Source organism: Miscanthus floridulus, chromosome 10, assembly GCF_019320115.1.
Source record: "Miscanthus floridulus cultivar M001 chromosome 10, ASM1932011v1, whole genome shotgun sequence".
In the NCBI taxonomy this organism is placed as follows: Eukaryota; Viridiplantae; Streptophyta; class Magnoliopsida; order Poales; family Poaceae; genus Miscanthus; species Miscanthus floridulus.
Window position 1 is genome coordinate 42,958,204 of NC_089589.1, and position 17,295 is coordinate 42,975,498.

Consider the following 17,295-nt stretch of genomic DNA (forward strand, 5'->3'; position numbering starts at 1 on the left):
AAGATTATTCAGCCAGTTCCTGGCCAAGTCCGTGAGGTAGATCGGGAGATATTGGATCCTGAAGAAGGGGTCCAGGGAGGACATCGCCTTCATGGTGAGGCAATAGTTTATCAACTAGATTTTTGGATCCATTTTGCCATCATATTTGTCGATGTTTGGAGCCTAGAATCATAGGGGCATCAGGGTTGATCGGATCTTATACCTAAACATGGGAGGCCCGACTAGGTCATAGGAGTCGTCCTCTTGTGCGCGTGGCATAGGATCAGGAAGATTTCTTAGGTTCCTTCCATCGTGAGGCATGTTGCCCTCATCGTCGGAGTAATAACTGCTCCCTACATCATTGTTGTCTCCACCACCTCCGTAGCCTCCTCCATTGGTAGTATGCCCGCCCCCACCACCTCCCCATCCACCTCCGTTGTCATTGCCCAGTTGAGGGGCTAGACCCTAGTGGTGTTTGGGGTTATGACATGTGGACCTGTTAGGTCTGCGCGGTGGATGAGCCCCTAGGTTTTGGGGCATGTGGATGTGAGTGGTAGATGCATCGCTGGGCGCTGGTATGTGGTTGGCTGCGGCCGCCATCAGCTCCTGGATCCTTCAGAAGGCTTGTCGGCCCTCCTCAGTAGATGGCTACGGCATAGCCATCGCCTCTAGCATGGCCTTGACCAAGTTTTGCTTAGTGTTAGAATATGGCGAGGCGTCCCATAGGATGTCATTGTGGGCCTAGTGGCCCCACACCGCATTCTGCTCCTGGAGCTGGCATCGGAGTTTTTGATTTTCATCTCCTAGCATGTCATTATGATTAAGCAGTCAATCCCGAGCTTGTTGGCTGGTCTCATAGGGCGCTGCATAATAAAACTCAAAGTGATTGTGGGGAGAGTGTTTGGTAGTGCGGTACATGTTCTCCTCATAATCATTTGTGCTCAGGTAATAGTTGTGCATGTGTGAGATGATGTCGTCATTGTCAACATTCACGCCATTGTTGGTATACAACTGGTCGTAGTCATAGAGGGAGAGGCGGGAAGCTGCCGAGTTAATAAGCTTGGAGGCATCTGTGTAGTGGCACCAGTTGATGTCATCGGAGTTGTCCGATTCCCCTAGGACAGTGCTGCCCTGGCTAAGGTTGTGGGTGGTGACTCCGACAAGATTCAAGTCGAAATCATCATTGTTGCAATCCTAATCATTTTGATCTGGGTCTAGAGGATCCTTTGTAAGAGGTCTAGGGGGTTGTATTGTAGCTTGAATAAGTTGGGTCTGGCGAGTCATCGCTGTGTGCATAGGTGCTCCCGAGGATCGGGAGGGAGTTTTATCGGGTGTTGAATCCGCCAGCAGGCTAGGATCCCCGATCTTATGAAGATAAAGGGCGGCATCAAGACTATGCTCTCAGCTAGGTTTGGCAAGAAGCTGACCGTAATGGGTGAGATGACAGGTGATGGCGAGTGGTCCTCTGTCTACAGCCTCCTCTAGTCTAGCGGCGAAAGCACGGATCTGAAGCAACTGCTCCTCCTCCTGTTCGGTTGGTTTAGGCTCCTGCAAGCACATGTCCCCAAACCGTCGACGATGAAATCGAGCTTGCCAAAGGTGATCTTCTTGCCTGACCACATCTTCTCTGGTTCATCGCTGCAGTTGAAGACAATTCCCATCTGAAACACAAGAAACAAATCTATAGGCGAAAGGCCCCTACCTGGCGCGCCAACTGTCGGATGATTTTAGCTCCGGCAATGCCTAGCAACAAGATCTCATCAGATGAATCAGATGGTAACACATGAGACACAAGGGTTTATACTAGTTCAAGGCATGGTGGCGTGCTAAACCCTACTCTAGTGGTGCTGCTGCTCTTGTATTCGTATGCTCAATTACAGGGGTTGTTTCTCCTAGCTACATGGTAGATTGGAATGGTGGAAGATGGAACGATCCCAAGCACGAGGTCCCTACCCTCCTTTATATAGGCAGAGGGGGTATGGTTATAATGAGGGTGATTAGGCCAACAGATTGGATTCCTAGTTTGTTACACAGAATGCGCAACAGATTGATACTAGCTACCTTCCAGATACGCCTATCTTGGATATCTCTGGGTTGCCTTGATCTCCATGTTGGTCGATTGCCACAACCCTTTGCGGGCCTCTTCCTTGGTAGTTGCTGGGCCAATAGCATGGACGTGGTCATATGTACGAGCGGTGTGGGTACCCCTGGCCCATATATCTGATAAGTTCTCTATTATTCCCCCATGTTTGCTGACCGGATGTTTTATCCACCTTGCTCTTGTCTCAGCAAAGGACATCCAAAAGAAGCCCATAATTTAAGCCCAGTAGCCAAGCATTGGGGATAGGTTCATGTCACTATGTAGTCATTAATTCATGTCTCATTTTATCACACTCTTGCATATCCTGATCTCCTAAACACTCAACTAAATGTTGAGATATTTAACTATTGGTCATTCTAATAGATATCATACATTCAAATTATCATATCGCCCTTGCCTCTTTACAAACTTGCCACATGAAAAAAGTTGTTGCTACATTCTTACCACTTTGGTTAGAGTGACTCGCCAGTGTGGATCAACACTAAGAAATGATCGTATTGCCCTTGCCTCTTTATCTCCATCTCCCCACGTATTATTCTAAGTATTATACGCCTAAGAGCATAGTAGAGCATCATATGTGCTTGATCAAACCAATCAGTATTACATGAATGTGTGCACACACATAAATTGGGAGGGCTAGGGCCAAAAGGAACACCCACACCATGCATTTGCTAGCTCAAGATCCTAGGATCATTGGAGCACCAACGTCAAGCCCAAAGGAGGCAATGTAAGGCCAAGGTTGGGACCAGCCAAAATAGGCCACACTCGAGCCTGATTTGAGGGTCAGGAAGCATCTCCATATCACAAGGAAACTTGCCATGGATTAGTAGGAGCTAAGAGGCATTAGGGAAGGTAGCTCATAATGAGGCCATGATGGGAAGAGGTTGCATTGCAGGAGGTTGTTGTGGGCATCGAGCTGAGGAAAGAGGGATTAAGGAGCATTAGATGTGGTCTATGGATGCTTAAGAGTACACATGATGATGACAAATTCTCACACGCACAATCTAGAGCTCCACCCATGGCAAAACTAAGCCAACAACATCACTGGGACAACATGCACTTGGTGCATAGAAGCTAAATAGGTGTTAGTGCTTTTACAGAGAGAAGACAAAGACGAAAAGCAAGAGCAATAGGGATGGATGTGGTACCAAGCACAACCACAATGCTCGTCTCCATGAGCACCACATCATCCTACTCCTCATCACATGGAGGAGTAGAATCAGCGTTAAGGTCATCGTGGCAACCTCTACCACTCCATTCCACAGTGCTATGCATAAGTATGACCACTCCCACAATTATCATGGCCCTACCTCAAGGAAGTTAACAACATAGCCATGAGAAATAATGGTGGTGGTGTTCAATTTAATCCTAAGCATAAACATGTAGATCTATCACATGTGCATAGGATCTTATACTTAGTCTCATACATGATCATAGTTCATACATAATTTGGAAGTACTAAATAGATGTTAGACTAGAGTTGGACTATGCCTTGAGTGCCTCAGATGTTGATGTGTGGACCATAGGTGTAGCAGGTGACGTGAGTTCACCAGCTGATGGCTTAGAGTCACTCTATTGATGATGAATGTCAGTTATCAGGAAGCGGCGGTGATGAGATCCTAACACATGGCTATGTTAAGCCTTGGGATCTATGATTCCTGACCCAAGAGACCCCTAGTTGATCCCTCCATGATCGCTTAGGGGCTTGAGGGCTATACCCATTGGGTATGCTCACGCGCACCCTCAGACTAAGGAACTTGCTCGAGCCTGAGCATGCTAAGGCCTCTACTCAAAGCTCAGGGGCTAGCCCGAGCCTCAAGCTCTTGATCGATGGGAAACATAAACCTGGCCCTTAGCTCCTGCCCGTCCTATGACGCCAGCCAAGGCCCGGGCACAAGAAGACACTCCCCAAGCCATCGAGGCTTGGGGGCTCTTCAACGCAGCACTTTGGGTGTGGCCTTACTAGCCGCTCCCCAGACAGGGTCATGCACAGGGCGTGACATAAGAAGACAAGCTCTCCCTCAGCCTCCAAGGGTTTAAGGGCTCTCAGGCCTACACGTCAGCCCCTAGAGCTGACCTTCACCAACAAGAGGACTCTAGAAGGTCCACCTAGGGGAGTCCAGTCCAAGCCAACATAGCCTCACATGTAGAGTGTTAGAACAGAGTAGTCGGACAACGCATAGGGCTTCTTCAGCTCCACGACATCACCATGGTCCATAGAATGCCACGGCAAGACCCTCCAGGAATCTGGTGCATGTAGACCATAGGATCAACCCCCCAAACCACCTTGTACCCAACCTATCTCAATATATAAGGGGTAAGGTCGGATCCTAGAGGGGAGAGGACCATCCTAGACAGATCATTCCATTCCTCATCCATCTGCTCTTGCTCAGCACCAAGAGTAGAGCAACATAGAGAGGGGCACCGAGAGCTCCTCGACCGCACCTGTCATCTTCGTCCTCTCCAATGAGGGGAAGGCTCCACCAATAGTGAGGCAACATCAGGATTAGCACCAAGCTAACCTCCTACCAAATCTCTCTCTGTACACTGTATTGTAACCCCCGATTTTGGGTGCTCTTATATATAAGGATCATCAGCTACTGGACGTAGGGCATCGATCGGCCCAAACTAGGATAAACCGTTGCCTAGCAAATGTTGGATCATAGCTAGATGTTCTACATGCTGGCCAATGTCCATCACCAGATCTCCACCAGCAATGTGCTTCTGCCACCTGACCGCTTCTACTACTACCTCCTGGACCTGCCTTTTGGGATCCAGAATGCGGCAGCATCCTTCCAGTAGGAGCTAGAGCACCTCGTCAGCCACAAGGTGCCACAAAGAGCCATCCTCACCAGCGCTGCGGGGGCTAACGTCCCCTCACTGCGCACCTTCCTTGAGATCCTCTCGGGGAATGGCCCAGAGTATGACTCCAACGACATCGACTGCTACGCTCCACCACACATGTGCTACAACATCCACCATGAGGTTCTAGTCGAAGAGGCGCTTGAGTTCACGCCACTGGACCAGAGTCCCCACAACCACATGAACTACCTTTAAGAGAAGGCTGCTCGCTTGTAGGCTCTGCAAGCGGACATGGATGCCGCCGAGGTGGAGCTCGAGTGCCAAAGGTAGGACTTTGTGTGGCAACAAGCCGCGCAGCCTCCCGGCAACAACGACGATGCCCACATGGGGGCTCCCAGCACCCTATGCTTCCCCTGAGCAGCCTAAGACATGGCAGTCGCCGCTTGCTAGCTGGAGGACATCTCCTACATGCTGGACCTGAAGACCAACAAGCTGCTGCACAAGATGAGGCGGCTTCTTCGTGTCACCCTCGAGCAACAAGCCGAGAGCTCTGCTTCCTGATGTCACGATAGGACATCCAAGCCGATGACTGCCACCAATGGGGATCACTTCGACACCCATGCCCCTCTGATGGGTGGAGGTGATGATGACTCTTTCGGTAGGAGCTCTGACCATCCATGGACCAGGTGCGCCAAGCCTTGATAGGAGCGAAGGCGTGAGCTTTCTCCATGGCGGCCTCCCGTGCATCACCGTGTTAGAGGCGTCTACGACATCCATGACTCCATTGAGGCCAGGCGCCACACTTAGGAGTAGTCCCGCACTCTAGAGCAAGGTGCAGAAGGCGTCGCCTTGGATCACTTTGGCCCCTAGGCATTCGGTGCAATGATTTGAGCGCCCCCCTACCCTAGATGGTTCTAGCCGCCAACGCACATCTCCAAGTACATTAGCGAAACTAATCTATACCATTGGCTTGAGGACTACCACCTTGCTATGAAGGCCGGGGATCGAATGATGACTTCATTGTTCAGTACCTTGCTCTGCTTCTATCAAGCTCGACTAGAGCTAGGCTCGAGCAGCTTGAGCCTGGCAGCATCCGTTGCTAGGGCGACCTCCGTTCCGTCTTTTTCGGTCACTTCCAGGGTACGTACACTTGACCTGGGAACTCATGGGACCTCCGCAACTTTAGGCAGAGGGCCAACGAGACCCTCTAGGAGTACGTCCAGTGCTTCTCCAAGAAGCACAACAAGCTTCCCAACATCACTGATGCCGACGTGATCAATGCCTTCATCTACGAGATGACCTATGAAGTACTCATCCATGTGCTCAATCATGAGACCCCGTGCATGATGTGGGAGTTCCTAGATGTTGCCATCTAGTATGCCACTAGCGAGGAGGCCATCCAAGCCAATGTCAGTGGCAAGGCCAAGGCCATCGGCCACCTCAGCGGTGGGGACAACAGTGACAATCCCACCTCGTCCTAGCGTCATTGTAACAAGAGGAACAAGGACTGGAAGCACCGTGGGGAGGAGATGGTGGCCACGACTGACTACACCGCTAGGCCTTAGCCCCGCGGGCACGCTGCATGCCTCGAGCACTTCAAGAAGGTGCTCAAAGCCCCCTACCCGTTACATAGGAGGCAAACAAAGCACCTTCTCAAGGATTATGCCACCATTAGGGCCTACATCTACGGCACCCTCGGCTAGTAGGGCAAGGCCCAAAAGCTAGCCCCAAAGGCCGACGAGCCGACAGACTCCGCCCTGGAGGACAACATCAAGTTGCTTGACGTCGATCACTGCCTCATGATCTTCAGGGGCTCCTAGGCATACGAACCCACCGGCAATGCCACATCGCCGAGCAGCAGGTGAACGTTGTTCACACCTCGCCGCCCCAACATAGCTCTGATGGTCCTAAATGGCCATCACCCTTAACCAGGGGGGTCACCCCGATCGTATTCCATACCCAGGATGCTACCCGCTCATGTCCAGCCCGATCATGGGCACCATGCACCTCTCCAAAGTGCTGATGGATAGGGGCAGCGGCCTCAACTTACTCTACGCCAGCACCTTGGATAGGATGGGCATTCTATGGAGTAGCCTGTGCCCTAGCAAGGCGCCGTTCTATAGGATCATCCCAGGGAAGGAAGCGGTGCCCCTCGAGTGTATTCAGCTTAATGTCACCTTCGGCCAGCTGAACAACTTCTGCAAGGAGCCACTCACCTTCGAGGTGGTTGACTTCCCTAGTGTCTACCATGCCCTCCTAGGCCGGCCATGCTTCACCAAGTTTATAGCTATCCCCAACTACACCTATCTCAAGCTAAAGATGCCCGTCCCCAAGGGGGTCATCACCATTGAGGGCAGCTTTGAGTAAGCCCACTACTACAAGAAAGACTACGTCGCCCAAGTGGCCACACTAATTGCCCATATGTTCACGATGGCCCTGTCTGTGGCATAGGAAGGGCCCCGATGAAGGAAATAGCCAAGGTAGTGGCAGTACTCAACCAACCGAGTATCAGCAAGGCGCCTAGGCTCCTGGCGACTGTGATGGCTCGACTAGCCCCTCCATCTAGGTGCTCGACCCCTAGTCAAGGTGAGTTCTAACCTTTCCCCATGAGGGAAGGCCATCACCGAGCCATTTGCCTAGAAGCATCGCCTCTTGAGCCAGAACCCACCTGCCGACCTCCTTCGCCAGCCTACCTCTCCAACAACAAAAACCAAGATAAGTCCCATCCTCCATACCTTCTTGCTCTGCTTCTCTTTACTACTATCTTCTTCATCCTGAGCGACTCCTGCAGTGGCTTGGCCATGCCAAAGGATTGACAAATCTAACCACCTGTTGCCCTCTTTGAAGGAGAACTCCAGCAGAAGACCCCCCAGGCGAGGCAAGGATGGGACAGACAGAACAAGAGAACCGGGCAAGAGATCGGCAAAAGCGCTAACAGGACAGCCCTGATCACCGCATTACCAGCTATGTCCTCTTTCCCTTCTCTTGTGTCCATTTCGTTCATTTGTAGCTATCTCCCTGTTTCCCGATCCTTCATAGGATCGCGTCTCCCAGCCTTACGATGGCATGGGGCCTCCTAGAAGGGGCATCTCCGAGGGTTCTAAGGCCAGCCCACCAGGCTTCAAGGCCACCCAAAGCATCCAAAGGTGCGAGGGGTGTTCAAGGTCAAGCACCAGAGGTCTTAGCTAGGTGCTTAGAAGCGAAATCGGCCGACCATCGAACAATGTCCGAGTACCAACCTTGAGTCACTCGTGGTGACCCAACGAGGGAGGCAGTGAGCCCCTGAGCACCGATAGATGGGCTCAGAAACTATATGAGTGGCTCAGTTGGGAAGCCGAGGATCTCCCCTCTAGGGGAGATGACCAGGTCATAGAACGACCGTAGACCTAGGGTTCTCATGGACTCACCCGCTAGCAGCACGGGCGCGATAATCTTGGCTACTGAGGCCATTGTCATATAAGCCCATCCCAATGAGGGACCTAAGTCTCCGAGCATGACTCATGAGCAATGGAATTACATATGAAGGTAATTTCATTTCATTAATTAGGACCTACCCAATTAGAAATATACGGCAAAAAACCGCTAGATTTGCGGAGTGCCGGTGCTGTGGCCGGACAACCACAATGGCCCATCGACGACTGACCATGCAAGTGACCCGACCTCCCCCCTCTCATGGTCGGCACACCAGTCCAGGGAGGAGGTTGGGTACCCAAGTTGAGAGCTCGACAAGCCGCCGGCGTGAGGGTCGGAGTGCACTGAGAAGAGGCAGAGAACTCCTAGTTGTAGCTTGGAGATTGGCCCGACCTCAGCTGCCTGAGCCCTCTGAAGAGCACAACGTCCGGCCCAACCATGAGATCGGGTGGACGATCAGGGGCTCACGAGCGGCAATATGAGACTCGGGCACCCTTGAGCCTCACAGATGCCTAGAAGCCTGTAGGCATCGCCGTGTCACCCCCGCGCGCCTACCTTCATCGCTCCCACCAACAGGGTCATGGTAGCAGCTCAAGTGGGCAGGTCAGCCACCGCCCGGCCCCCTCCTGGCATGCGCACCTTAGTGCCATTGCAAAGGGCCCTAGCCCAGCGACTGCCTCAACTTCGAGTCACGACTAGGGCCTCGTTGGAATCCTTCCACTCTCACAAAGGGATGGCTTTGATGGCCAGGGAAGGGGAAGCAACGCTCACTCGGAGAGAGGTGTCGTGCTTCATCATGACCATGGCTGCCAGGAGTTGGATCTGAGAGGAAGAAGAGAAGGAACCAAAGGAGGGATAAAAGGCGTCGTGTCCCCAGGACTCCCCTTTTATAGCCCTAGTCGATGTGCAGCGAGTGGTTTCAGGCCCTCCGATCAGCCACCGACATATAAAAGAGGCCCTAGGAAACTGGCTAGGTGTCCTTTCAATCCCCATGATGCACCTAGGAGTGGTTGCGTGATGGAGGCCGCATAGTAAATGCAGAGCCAGGAGGACGCTAGCAACAAGTCAAGTCCCCGCTCCACTTTCCACCACGCGCGCTGCCACTCCGCTCATGCCTTCTTGCAGGACTTGAGGGGGTCCGACTCCCCTCAGGCCCACCGGCTGCTGTCAATGGCCTGGATCCACGCATGCCAAGTGCTATGACCTCTCCTCCACTAGATCTTCTCCACGTGGCCAAGCGTCCCATCTCCTAGATGACGTGGGACGGTGTGGGAGTGCATGCCATAACTCCACCGGGAGTGGAGCCCCACATGCCATCAACCACTTGCACAAAGTGTTAACTAACGGGACATGCTCAGAAGTCGCCATGCCTGCTGACAAAGAGGCCCCACAATGGCCTCGGGGGCTGCGTTGGCTCCCCAGATGGAGCAACCTGACCCCCCAATCGATGGGCGCTTGGACAACGGACCCCTAAAATCAACCAACTCTCCGGAATGGGGTCGAGAGCTACTAAGTGGTGGGCCCAGTGAGAGTCCCTCGCCCAAGCTCAGCGCACTCTCCATACCCCGACCTATGGCCACAGAAGGTCGGCCCAAGAAGGCCGGCCCGAGTGGATTGGGGCCTACTACCAAAGCCCTCAGAAGGGCGTGGCGCACTGGGTGATCAGGTGGCCTTGACCCATAGCCCAGATGCTCTCGATCACCCAACCCACGACAGGCTCCAACCAAAAAGAAGGGTGCCCTCAGACCTAAAGTTGGTAACTCCCAGATGAGTACACCAAACCATCGCTCGGACCGTAGACCTATGCGACATAGGATCAAAACAGGGGTCAACACCACTATCGCCCGACCTCGACAGCCGAGCACCACTCATCACACTAGGGAAAGGGCCCCACATGGGGTATCGCGCTCTTGTCAGCGGAAGCTACCCCCGTCATGGCTAAGTTTGGTCACCAGAAGATCGAAATTAGCCCTTCGTCACCATCACGAATAAGTGAGGCCACGAAGGGCTCGGGGGCTCCTGACGAGATCCCAACATATGGGTATGTTAAGCCTCGGGATCTATGGTTCCCGACCCAAGAGATCCCCCAATCGATCCCTCTAGGATTGCCTAGGGGCTATACCCATCGGGTATGCTCGTGTGCACCCTCAGACTAAGGAACTTTCTCGAGCCCAAGCATGCCAAAGCCTCTACTCAGAGCTTGGGGTTAGCCCGAGCCTTAGGCTCCCGATCGATGGGAAACCTGAACTTAGCCCTCGGCTCCTGCCTGACCAATGACGCTAGCCTAGGCCCAGGCACAAGAAGACATGCCCTGAGCCATCGAGGCTCGAGGGCTCCTCGATGTAGTACTTTGGGCACGGCCTTGCCGGCCGCTCCCCCGATAGGGTCATGCACATGGCCTGACACAAGAAGACAAGCTTTCCTTTGGCCTTCAGGGGTTTAGGGGCTCCTGGGCCCACATGTTAGCCCCTGGAGCCAACCTCCTTCGCCACCAAGAAGACTTTAGAAGGTCCACCTAGGGCAGGCCAGTCCAAGCTGACATAGCCTGACACGTAGACTGTCAGAACAGAGCAGCCAGATGCCTCCCGGGGCTTCTTTTTCTCCACAACATCGCCACGGTCCATAGAGCACCGTGACAAGACCCTCCTGTACTCCAGCACATGTAGACCATAGGATCAACCCCCAAACTGTCATGTACTCGACCAATCTCGGTATATAAGGGGTAAGGTCAGATTATAGAGGGGAGAGGATAATCCTAGACAGATCATTCCATTCCTCATCCATCCGCTCCTGCTCAGCACCGAGAGTAGAGCAACCTAGAGAGAGGCACCAAGAGCTCCTCCACCGCACCCGCCATCTTCCTCCTCTCCGATGAGGGGAAGACTCCACCCACAGCAAAGCAACCTCAGGATTAGCACCGAGCTAACCCCCTACCAAATCTCTCTCTATACACTCTGTTGGAACCCCCTGATTTTGGGTGCTCTTGAGTGTAAGGATCATCAGCTACTGGACATAGAGCATCTATCGGCCTGAACCAGGATAAACCATTGCGTCCTCTCTGTGATTCTTGTGTTCTTGAGTCCACCCAAGCCACCGGAGACACGTACTCTGACATCGACTCGAACAACAATGCTTGCCGCGGTTCCGACCCGATGACAGGCGGCCTTCTAGATGCTACTGGCACTTCCTTGTATAGAAGACAAACCTTCCTAGACACTCCCATGCCAAACCGATCGTTTTTGTGATTTGTTTCACGTGGGTAGTGATGCTAGGGGCATCACCTCTTATTTACCGCACCATGTGGCGCTCCAGACAAACCACACACCGAGTCCAATGGCACCCATCATTAGCCACCGATGACCAAGTCATCCAATGGGACCACATGTGCTCCCTCTCGATGGTCGAATAACCTACTGGACACTTTTCCTCTATCGCAGATGACCAAGCCGACCATTGTTATGCCATGAGCCAACCAGGCATCTCTGCCTCTTTTTATGGCTGTATTTGGTCAAAGATTCATAAGGTATGGGGAGAAAACATAGGAATAAAGAGGCACCATGGCCATTTTCGTAGCCCGAGCCATGCTAGCACACAAGCAAAAGTGGCAACAATGTAGAATGTCTTCTCTTCTAATCCAAATTTGTAGATGTCATCTTAAAACTGACATTTAAATGTGTGCCACAATAAGGAAAATGGGCCATCACCAGTTTAGTTTGGATTTTGGTGTTTGATGATCAACAAAATCAAGTTGGACTAACTTATTTGGAAGTGTTTATTTTGTAGTCCAATAGGTTGCAAACTTGACTTGGACGGAGACAATGTGGTGATCCACCTCAAGCAAGGCATTTAGAAGCATGTTTGAAGACACAATAAATCAAGCAAGTTCAAGTCGCAAGGTTGGAACCAGCCCGGATGCAAAAGGACAAGGAAGAAAAAGAAGGTAGGTGTCGGACCGCTACAGTAAAGGGTGTCGGACCTGACACGATCACTATTCACATTAGGGAGGGAACACAATAGGGCCTTGTTTAGATGGTAAATTTTTGCAATCTGGAAACTGTAGCACGTTTCGTTTGTATTTGATAAATTTTGTCTGATCATAGACTAACTAGGCTCAAAAGATTCGTCTCGTAATTTACAACCAAACTGTGCAATTAGTTATTTTTTTACCTATATTTAATGCTCTATGCATGCGTCCAAAAATTGATGTGACACAGAGAGTGAAAAAACTTGAAATTTGGAGGTGATCTAAACGAGTGCCCGGTTGCTACAGTACCTAGCCGTTGGCCGCACCAGTAGATCGGTGGCAGCTACGGTGCATGGTCGTCGGGTCCAATAAGCCCCCGAGAGGAGCAAATGGCGTCGGACCAATCCAACGGGTGGCCCCACGCGTCAGCCACAACAGCCGACGCAACGGTCGGCGGCAACGGCTACTGACACAGTGACCACTGCAAAGCGTCAGACTGCTATAGTGTAACTGGTCCAACGGTACACAGAATTGCTCATCCAAGCTAACAACGGCTCTATTTGCAATAGGGGCTATAAATATGAGTTGCAACAGGGCAAATGAGGTGTGGAGGAGTGAGGAAACAGACCAAGGGTGTTGCTACATAATTTTAGTGCTCTCCACATGCATAGTTCTTAGCGAAATACTCGGTGATTACCGTAGGTGATTTGCGAAGTGCTTAGGTAAGTTAGACCATGCTCATATGCGGTTGCTCTAGGTTTAGGCGTGTTTAGTGATGTTTGTACACTTCTTACCACTCGGTGCTTACGGACACCATTGTTGTACTTGGCGGGGATTATAAGTCTTGTGAGACCACACCAACAACGCTTGTGGTGTGGCCACCACCGTGTAAGGAGGGAACAAGGCCCGCAACGTTTCGGCTAGAAGCTTGACAGTGAAGACAGCGGGGAGCGGTCCAGGAGAGGCTTGCCAGAAGGCACCCCAGAGACCCACTTGAGCGTGGGGAAGGCACGGGGCTATCCATGGAGTTACCCGACAAGAAGCTTAACCCTTGCGAGGGGCTCCAATGAGGAATAGGGGTTAACTTGCGTGCTTCTCGATACCTCGGTAAAAATACCAGAGTCGTTGACGGGAGTTTGTATCACTACCTCATCTTTAGATTTCGCATTTATATTGTAATCTTGGTTGTGTCCTTTATCTTTCCTAGCTTAGTTGATAGGCTAGTTGATAGGATTAGAACCTAGGTTGCATAACTCTTTTTCGGTAGAGATAGCAACACATTAGCAAAACCGTAGTTGCACATTTGGATAGTTTATTTATTTGCATCGGTTTTGCTAAGGTGAAAATTAGAGGCCATAGTTAAAAATAGATTTTTGAGTTGCCTAATTCAACCCCACACTCTTAGACGTCACGATCCTTACAGCCACCTACGTATGACATTGGAGAATGTGGTATTTGCTGATACACACCATCAACCTCGAAATTTACTCAAAATTTGCTCAGTGCCCTTATGAAAAAACATGCATTTTTGCCGGAAGACACCGGCATCAACTGTTTTATTAATTTCTCACATTTAAGGAGAGAGAATATGAGGAAAATAACCTTTTTACGGTTAATCTTCAATGTCGGTCAGTTTTTTTTTTACAACAAACAGATTTATATTAACAGCATGAAGCTGAGAGTATTGTTACAGCTTGCATGTGAACAGAAGGCAGTGCAACCAAAAGCGGGCACTGATGATGGTGATGCAAATAAGAGCATATAGGCTGAAGAGTTGAGGCGGAATCAGAGAGACCCTGTCTAGCCAAGCTATCAGCAGTTGAGTTAAGGTTTCTAGGAATCTTGAAGATCTGAGAATGACGCCGCGTAGAGCAATTGATGAACTGCTGAGTGAAGAGCTTCATCCACCACTCTGGAGGGTGAGTGTGATCATTTTGATAAAGGAAGTCCACCATCTGCTGGCAATCTGATAAGAACGTCGTATTGTTGAATTGGAGGGCTTCATTACGGGCAGCGGCTAGAGCTAAGGCAGCTGCCTCAGCCATTAGCAGAGACAATTGCGCCTCGGTCGGTTATCTACTCACCGTCTCTCTGACTCTCTCTTTTACTCCCGTCTCTGGTCTTTCTTATCTCTCCACCTCACCGCATCGGCGCTCTGCCGCATCTGGATCTACACAGCAAACGCCGGCCGCCTTCTCTTCCCACAGGATCGGCTCGCACTCTCTTGTCCCTGCCCCCAAAATTTTCACCGAAAAGAAAGGAGGGCAAACCGTGCCTGCTCACGGTCCACAGAAATCACGATCTCCAGGATCAGGGTCCCAAGGTGCTTGACGCTGCTTGTGCTCGGCTGCATGGGGAACTACAATCTTTGCAGTGGCCATGGTAATTGCCTAATTCGTTGCTTCATTTAGAAATTATTATAAAGCATGATGAAAACTTGACAATAAGTAAGAGATTGACAGAAAGAGAAAGGGCGAGCACAATGAGAGTTACTGGCAGAATTTGCAATTAATATTTACAAGGAAAAATTTAACATTTTTTTTTTCCATTTGTGTTCGTGTATGCTCTGGTGAATTGGTAGTGGCGTGAATCGCAGATTGGAGAGTATGGGGTCCACTCTAGGATGCTCCAGGACAGGCACAAGGACGACTTCTCTTCCCACTTAGAGCTTCTTAAGTTAATCCTCATGCCTCGTTTGGATGTTATCGTATCTATCTCAATCCACATGTATTTGGGTAGATTAGGGTGAATATTAGTTCAAGCTCCACTCCAATCCACCCCAACACACATGGATTAATACGAATCACTACATCCAAACCAGACCTCAATTGGAATAATCGAAGGAGATTAAGAAAGATTTTGACTTGTAGGGAATTTAATCCCCTCAGATTTAGCATTGACCGAACAAGCCCATGTCGATGGGGAGTGACACCTTGTCAGAAGTATCATCCACGCAGGTGATGTTTAAATCCAGGGGCTAAAGTTTAGGGGTGTCACGTCAGGTGTCATATGGAGGTGTCACATGGGAGTGTTCGGATAGTAATAATAAAACAAATTACATAAGTTCTCAGTAATCTACGAGACGAATTAATTAAGCCTAATTAATCGGTCATTAGCATATATTACTGTAGCACCACAATGTTAAATTATGGACTAATTAGGTTTAAAAAATTTGTCTCGTAAAATAGTCGTAATATGTGCAATTAGTTATTTTTAGTCTATATTTAATACATCATGCATATGTCTAAACATACGATGTAATAGAGACTAAACTTAGGGCGAGAAACTAAACAGGCCGGTTGAAAATCGCGTAGTAGGCAGACTGCAGAGGTATGTAGGAACTGGTCGTGAGCGCGTGTGTAGGAAAAGGAGGAAAAGGGAAAGGAGTCGGAGTTTCCCTGCATCGGGCGGTGACATGCAGCTGTGGACACTAGCCACTACCACGGCCATGGTCTAAAGAAAGGAGATTATGCACAGGTATATTTAGGTACATTTTTCATTTGGCACAGCTAGATAGATTTCTTGAAACACCGAGGGTACGAGACCAAGAGATAGGTGATTGATTGAAAGCAGCAAAAGGTGCTAAAACATACTTACCGCACAGCGCAGCAATGAGCGTCGTCCACCGATTTCAGGATGCCAGTTTCTGCCAAGACGCCCAAACCCAAGGATGGCCTCCGCCTCCAGGCCGTAGCCGTGTTCTAATGGCTCTTCTTATCGGCAGCAAGACTGTTCTGATGGGTGGGAACACGACAAAACCTAATTTTTTTTTTCTCGGTTGACTTGGAATCGGTCAGTCCACTGACGTAAATCCACGCACGACTTGACCTTGTTCTGATGGGTGGGAAGCGGACGGAACACGACAAAACCTAATATTTTTTTTCTCGGTTGACTTGGAATCGGTCAGTCCACTGACGCGTCTCCTCATTAATTAGAGACATGCTTCTAAATCCACGCACTGTACTTCATCCGTCCTGAAAAGGATATAGTTCTAGCATAATACCAAGTTAAACAATTTTGAGTTTGATCAAATTTATAAAATAAAAAAAGAAGAAAAAGTAGTAGCATATGTTGCGCTGCTGATTTAGAGAAAGCCCACTCTGGAGCCTCCTGTCCAATATGGAGTCACTTGACCTCGCGTGGTGGGAAACACCAATGGCGTTATGCCATCAAACCAGAGGATGTTTAAAAAAAAAAACCCAGAGGATGGCCTCGGAGAACCGTGGCCGACGGAGCTTTTCTCTCCCTCCAAGCTTCACCACCCGTGTGTCATGTGACTCTTCTTACTAGTGTTCGGATGAAGCAGATATATATATTAATAAGTAGATGAAGCAGGATGCAGCGTCTAGGTTACATGCTGCGAGGAACGCGGCCTGTCGAAGAGGAGGGCTGCGTAGCCTAATTATACAGCTGATTACTTACTAGTGTTTGGTTCGACTGGTCCATACTTTTCTTACTTGCTATATTTTTTATTTGGTTGGTGGAATTGAATGAGTTGATTCGTCACCATATCATTCCTCACAAGCTAATAATTAGTATATACATGAGGAATATGTTGATTCCACAAAAATTCATAAGATGAACTCATGATATATCATCCCATGAAGCATAAGGTGACTCCATAAACAAAACACACCGTAAGGGATTTAGGGTTGGGCTACTGTTAGAGGGCTAAGTATCCCCCCCCCCCCCCCCCCCCCCCTCGAGAAGGACCAGGTGGAGCACCGTGTCCTTTATCTTGGAGAATAGTGCCTGTGCTGTCATCCTTGAGTCTCCAAAGGTCACTGTATTTCTTTGCTTCCAGAGGCACCAGAGGGTGAGGATTGCCAGTGTGTGCCCATCTTGTTACCCTGACTCATCATATGATAGAACCAGTCTTCTATATCACTCTTCACTTTGAAAGCCCTACACTAGTGGAGAAACGGGCTGTACCCCCGGTTCTCAACCGCCTTCAGTCCCGGTTTTAGAACCGGGAGTACGAAATCGGGACTAAAGGTCCCCTCCTTTAGTCCCGGTTTCGCGCCCGGGACTAAAGGTG

At 50.1% G+C, this 17,295-nt stretch overlaps 2 protein-coding genes across 2 annotated transcripts in view; one reads left to right on the top strand and one right to left on the bottom strand.

Moving 5' to 3' along the window:
• The window catches only part of LOC136490093 (uncharacterized), a 31,937-nt gene extending 16,017 nt beyond the window's left edge, over positions 1-15,920 (bottom strand). The window contains exon 1 of the mRNA XM_066486579.1: positions 15,855-15,920. The gene's annotated coding sequence lies outside the window, so the exon portion shown is untranslated. The remainder of the gene's footprint in view (positions 1-15,854) is intronic.
• LOC136488494 (uncharacterized) lies at positions 6,794-7,249 on the top strand. The gene has a single exon (XM_066485413.1). The coding sequence runs from the start codon at positions 6,794-6,796 to the stop codon at positions 7,247-7,249; it is 456 nt and encodes a 151-aa protein (XP_066341510.1).
• Positions 15,921-17,295: the final 1,375 nt, after the last annotated feature.